The following is a 6,823-nucleotide window of genomic DNA, read 5'->3' on the forward strand; positions in this document are numbered from 1 at the left end:
GAGTTTTCCTCTCTGCAAAGCACAAGCATTCATTAAATATTACATTTAAAAATGATCTAGATGTAGTCACTTTCTAATGGCACTTTAGAAAAGTAATTTTTCATGTACACATAAAATGTCAGGTTGGTAATGGTTGATTGTACTTCACAAGGCCCTATAAGAGATCTACCTGATGGTCCGAAATCATGTTTTCTTTCTTTTTCCCACTTGTTGGATGACTAGGTCAGGCTATGGACCTATTGGGGCCCTATAATAATGTTATTGCAGGCCTACTTACAACTTGTTTAGGTATATGCATGCTAAGAAACATGCAAGTGCTTCTACCAATATCTTACAGTCAGCCAATGCATAATCTAGAGTCAGCTTCTACTTTCTGGACTTGGATCCTGGCCTATGGATGACCTAGTCATGCACATGGCTGACTGCACAATGGTATTATTGCTTGTGGCTGTGTATGAACACATTCCCTGCATATGAGTTCTCTGCTTCAGTTTTACAACTTGTGAGCTGCCAGAAAATTAATTTCAAAAGTACCAGTGAGCAATTGGTTCAGGTGGTTTTGGGCCATGCTTCCCACAATGATGATGTGGGTATAGAAAGTTTTATGCTTGACTGATGATGGTTTCGGTAACACAGCATAAAACACACATTCCTGTTTTCAGCTAAACTAATGGTGTGCTTTCTGGTGCACCTTCAGTGTCCAACCATAGACTACATTGAGTTGTAGACCAGGCTATTTTTGAGCTAAGAGTTGCTTGCCACCAGTTGCCTCGCCCCTAATTCCCCTCCCCCCCCCCCCCCCCCCCCTAATGTCCTCATAAATTCTTCCATTAAATTACACTGTTAAATGTTTTATGCAGAACTGGGTTACAAAAAAATATTAACAGCAACTTTCAGTGTAGCCTCATCAGTGCATGGTGATTCGAGAGAGGAGAGCCAGCTGTATCACACAGAGCAGGGATCTCCCACTGACACAGAATGGATTTTAATTGCCCGGCTGCTGCAGTCAAAGTCCCGCCTCCTGGACCGGCTACTATGATACAGCACATTACAATTCCCAGCTATTGGACCAGTGTGCTGCCTATCATAGGAGCCGGTTCATCAGGCGGGACTGCATTTGACTGCGGCCGCCGGGCAATTCAAATCCATGCTGTGTCACAGCAAGAGATCCTTGGTCTGTGTGATCCAGTGGTGCTCGCCCCCCTTCTCCGAGGCAGCCCCATACTTGTCCAAGTTTTTTCCACTCGCCAAATGCAAGCAGGCGAGTGGGAAATTTTGAGGGCTGCCATAGTGTGTCTGCACCAACCCTGAAACTTTTTTTATTTTTTTTGCTTCGATTTATATTTGTTTAGGATAACTATGATCCCTGGTAATGCACGTTGGACTTATCTTGATGGTAATTGGATTGACTGCCAGGACCGTTACATTCTGCTAGTTTGTCTTTGCCAAGAAGAACGCATGTGTAGTGCACAAACTGTGATTGAGCCCATGTTCACACTGAGGGCCGGGTTCAGTCCGACTTTGGGGGCGATTTGACAGACATCTGTGCGGGTTCATGCATCAATTTCATTGGTGTTGTCATATATAAAAAATCTAAAGATAACGTTCCATAGTGAAACCCGTTTAATCGATAAAACACACTCCACACTTTTATCGATTAAAGGGTTTCACTATGGAACGTTATCTTTTGATTTTTTTTTTTTTTATATAGGACAACACCCATTAAATTTATCTGATGAGGGGGATTGTCTTGGTGCCCTTACCGGAGTATCCACACTAACCGAATCAGGAGATATTTGTAAAGTGATTTTAATTAACCCTCATGAGGGTAAGTGCAGGACTGAAGGGGGCGACACAGAGCACGAGGTTCCTCTTAAAAGATTGTGGTGTGGTGAACCTGTTTTAAAGAATTTTTCTTCGGTTTCTGGGAGTTTTGTGGAGCACTACTCTACACCTTAAGAATCACCTATCTTTGGGACCTTATGAACTTTTTTCTCATTGATTTTAATATCTCTATTTATGTAATATATTTAGTAGCGCTATTAATATAGTAGTTCTGTTTGGGACTTTGGTCTGAATAGGTTTTACTATATATGTGTATAGATATGCTAATAGATTGTAACAGCAGCTTTATTAGGAAGTCATCCATTGAGCGCTTGGATCAGTGATATATATATATATTGGTATATTTTATCGGTGATATTTGCAGTTCCTAAGGATATCGGACAAATAAAAGCAATTATATGGATAAATTTTTTGTTTTACTGGTATTTACAGTACATTCAAATTTTACAAGTTTATTTTTGCAGTCTACCAAAAACTAAAGTCTTTCATGTTGCGTTCTCCAACTGTATTTTAACATTTACCAAGAGGGTTTAACAGCTGCTACTGTCTTTGCCCCTTGTTATGCCAGGTGGATGCTCTGATGAATATGCCACAGCATTGAAGGATTTGTTTGCAGTAAAGGAACTTGGTTACCTACTAAATTCTTTTTGACTTTCACACATCTGTTGTCTTTGTGAAGGAAGTCTGTTAACTGAAATCCTTTGATAAAGCCACGTTTATGTATTGGTTCTTGGAAAACATGTTTGTGGCAGAAATTTCCCATGAAAGTATTAGAAAATTATAAATAGCCCAATTAAGTAGTAATAGTCAGTGCTACATTTTTGCTTTAAAAAAAAAAGCAAAAAACAACTTTCAATGTAAAGTACTGCGTTTCATATGGAATGCCATCAAAGCATCCCATAATATGTCTAAAAACAGGAGAAAAGAAAAAATTATTTATACATGTTATCTGATGGAGGTGTTTGGGGAAAAATGTCTTGCTTTAGACTTGAGACAAGCTTCATTTAAAGGGGCGCTGTGTTTAAAACCTCAGTCTACAGTTTGCGTTGACTTTGGAGTAGCATAGATAGTTTTAATGTGTTTCAAGTACAGTATGCCCCATTAAGGTTTTTAAATTTCAGGTAAAATGCAGCCTTTTCTTGCCAAACACTTTGTTCTGAATTTGAACGCGTGTTTTAGCAGCACTGGGTTCAAATTGAAAGGGCTGCGTTTAATAAGAACACCCATATACATGAGCTGTATCCTGTGAAAACTCAAACTGTTTTGTTTGTGTACATAGGAAAAAGCATAGGAGTAAATGGACTCTGAGACTACAAACGAACGAGAAATGGTCTCTAAAGCTTTCATTGCTTCATAGACCCATTGTGTAGTGTTGGCTCTTCTGTGTCTGAGGTGTCGTGTGTTTCGAGTGGTCTATTCCAGGTATAGAAATGGAGGACTGCTGTATGCAATATACTTTTGCAGTGATGCTAAAGCAGTGTGAAATATTACATTGACTTGCATTGCTCCCAGCACATTTAACCTCTCAATAAAGCAACTTAATACATGGGGGCTGCCAAATCATTAACTGCAAACCTATATGTGGGTACCCAACCTAATTAACGTATATATTTCTAAAGCTGGCTACCACAGGCAAGTATAATTTCTCCAAAGTGCTACAGCTGTTTTAAAAGTGTCAGTCAATACGTCCATAAATTTGCGGATGGTTTAGTTTGTGGCACATTTGCTTTATAGACCACTTGGCCATCTTTTTCCTGTCTCTATTTAATTGTTTTGCTTTCATATTCTTTATATAGAAAGAAGAAGGGAAATTACAAGGACAGCTCGACAACTCTGACTCGAGCCAGTACATCAGAGAATTAAAGGATCAAATTGTAGAACTGAAACATGAGGTAAGCATGAGTTGGAACAGGCAGCTGTTCTTATTGATATCCATTCATGCTGTTTAGCATTGAAGAGTGTTGTTTTTTTTTTTTTCGGGTACATTTTACCGCTTACTTTTTGTCCTACAGTGCTTTATAGTGTGAAGTTATTTATGTCATTAGGTGAAATTGCTTTATCCCCTCATTTGCTGATGATGTAAACCTATAGCTGTAAACTTTCTTTTTTCATAGAGTAGAGCTAAACTTCTGTTTTTAGCCTAGTGTTGCCAAAATGCAAAATCTACACCTAAATGTAAAAAATTTTTGTACAACTTTGTTATATCCAATCCTTTTCAAAGTGATCTGAAACGAGCAGGGTCCTTAAATCTGCAAAGACTAGTGATTTGCATTTAAGTTTGTGGTTGGCCTTATGTCGTGGACTTGGGTTGTCATATCCTTTTAGGCAAGTTGGCTTTTTTTGACAGAAGCAGCATGACATCACTGATCATGATCGTCACTGATCGTGGGGTTATAACACCTGTCATGGTATTGCAATCTGTTTTTCTGTTGAGGAGATTATCCTGTAGCGGTGATCAGGACCATAGCAATAAAAACCTGCCAGTAATTTTCTCTGTCAAAACTAACACTAACATTTTATTACTATAATATTCCCTAAAAAATTACAAACTCATAAAGCCTTCATTATCGAAGCTCTGCGTGGCATAGGTTTATAAAAAAAAGCAGGTCAAGTTGAGCTTTGTTTTAGCATCTTGTTTACTGGCTCTGCAATACTGGAACTGTTTTACCAGCAGCAGAAGCCACTGCTGCACAGTGCTGCCTTTTCTCAACTGCAGGTAAGCAATACCTCTAGCTCACTTCCCAGCCTTATGGACTGTGACGGCTGTTCTTTCTTCCTCTGAGCACTTCTAATTTGTGGGCTTCCCATGTCTCCAACAGTCACACATCTGAAACCATCAGAAACCATAACCAACAAGTCTTATTTTTTTGGGATTTTTATTTTTTATGTATTAAACAAAACTGAGTCCCCACGAGAGGGAAAAGTAGACAGACACTTGCGTACGGATTCCCTTAATGTGGTAACCAATATAAAGAAGACAAAGTGTTCATTTAGAGTAAAGAAGAGAGATACTGTTTACATCTCAACAATTGCTAGAACACTAGAGGAAAGAGCAGGTCCCATATTCGACATTCTCACCTACCTTGTACTAAATGTCTAAACTGAAAATAGAAATATAACTTGGTTGCCCAAAGGAAGGAGGAGGCAGGGTGAGGGGGAGACTAGAAGGTTTAGAGAGAGAGGACTGAAACCGAAAAGATGTGATCAAGATGTCCAGGTCATACTAGACTCCCTCCAGATACCACAGCAATGGCTTCCAGGTCCCATCAAACTTTGGCTGGGTATTGTTGATGGTACACAAGAGTTTATCGGTAATCTTCCAGTTAAGCTTAACGTGTTCAAGGGAGACCCCCAACTGGTTCCCACACCTAGCAATGGCAATTCTAGCTGCCAGGGTCATGTAGGATATAAGGTTTTTCCAGTGTTTAGGAGCCTCAATATCCAGTTTCTGAAAAAGTAACCTACCTTCCCCCACCTCCGCTTAAATAAATCTAAGGCCTGTTTCACACAGACTTCAACTTGTATAAGAGCAGTGTGAATGGCAGGCTTTTATGAAACTTTTAGCAAGAGTTTTCAAAGCTTGCGGCAAACATCAAGCAGCTTTCTCTAAGCCTTTAAAGCACCCTTTAGATCCTGTGTGGAAAATGTTTTAAACAAATCTTACTGGGAGCAAAGACAATACAAAATGCCCAGCATCCCTACCAGCTAGCCAGCAAACAAATTACACTGTTTAGCAATTTGCTTTAAAAACAGGTTTTTGTTGCATACATTTTGCCAATATATGTGCATTTTTTGTCTTGGACACTAAATTTGGGCTTTTCATTAGACTTTCATGGGAACAGTTATGTAACAGTGCTGTCAGTATGTAAAGCTGACTTTGGTAAATGACCAGGGATGCTTGCTAAACAAAAGCCGTTGTTGTTCCAATTTTACACATGAATATTACATTTCACATGGCTTTCTTTCTGAAGAACTATTGCAGAAGTATTTTTAAGTAGTAACCTGCATTTTCAATCCCTGTGTGTAAATGGTTGAGGTTTTTTGTGAAACTAACATGCTGTTTTTGCCTGAAGCACATGTGCTGATTTGTGGTCTCTTACCGTTGTGGGGAAAGTATGTGCCTGTGTGTCGGTATGGCAGAGATTGCAAAAAAAGGATACTTGCCTAATGTCAGTTACTATGTGAACACTTAAATAAAAAGCAAATTTGTACAGAAAGTGGTCCGGTTTATCTTTAACCCTTTTGTTTTACAACAAATTGAAAAAGAAAAAAACTTTGCAAGCTCCCGTTAGACTTGTTCTTAAAGTAAATCTTTCCTTTTTGCAGTGGTTATATAAACTGTTGGTGCAATATGAACTTGCTTACTCAATAAATACAATCCCATCCTCTAGTCTGTCGCCATCTACATGGTGCTACCATCTTGCCCCTCACACACCATAGAGAAGGTAAAAGGCGGGCTGTCAATTGACTACATGTCGTTAAGGTGACAGGCTGTTGTCCTGGGCCAGTAGATATACATCAGGCAGTTAGATGGAGACCAGGGCTTCACTGTAGGCAAGCTTTAAGTTGTACATTTAGGCTGGCTTTACACTGAGGTGATTTTCAGGTGTTTTAGTGCTAGAAATAGCCTCTAAATAACGCCTGAAAACCGTCTCCCATTCATTTCTGTGTGATTTTTCACACTGGGGTGGTGCACGTGTGGGACATTCTGAAAAGTCCTCCAAGCAACGTCTTTGGGGCAGTTTGGGAGCGCTATATTGAAATGAATGGGCAGCACTTCGGGAGCGCCGCAACACGGGCACTTTTTACCCCTTCATCGTCTGCTAGCAGGGGTTAAAAGCGCCCTGCTAGCAGTCGAAAAGCGCCACTAAAACAAGCGGCGCTTAAGCGCTAACGCTCAGTGGCCTCAGTGTGAAAGCAGCCTTAAAGCGAAAGTAAACCCATCCATAAAACGGTTTCATTATCGGCACGTGTCGGA

General features: G+C 39.9%; 1 protein-coding gene across 2 annotated transcripts in view; it reads left to right on the forward strand.

The window, feature by feature from the left end:
- EVI5 (ecotropic viral integration site 5) overlaps positions 1–6,823 on the forward strand; it is a 212,970-nt gene that overhangs the window by 178,924 nt on the left and 27,223 nt on the right. For both annotated transcript variants that reach the window (XM_077452914.1, XM_077452915.1), the window contains one exon: positions 3,642–3,737. In XM_077452914.1, coding sequence (XP_077309040.1) covers positions 3,642–3,737 — 96 coding nt within the window. The remainder of the gene's footprint in view (positions 1–3,641; positions 3,738–6,823) is intronic.

Source organism: Lithobates pipiens, unplaced genomic scaffold, assembly GCF_037356315.1.
Source record: "Lithobates pipiens isolate NorthernLeopardFrog02 unplaced genomic scaffold, aLitPip1_a1.2 Scaffold_23, whole genome shotgun sequence".
Classification (NCBI taxonomy): Eukaryota; Metazoa; Chordata; class Amphibia; order Anura; family Ranidae; genus Lithobates; species Lithobates pipiens.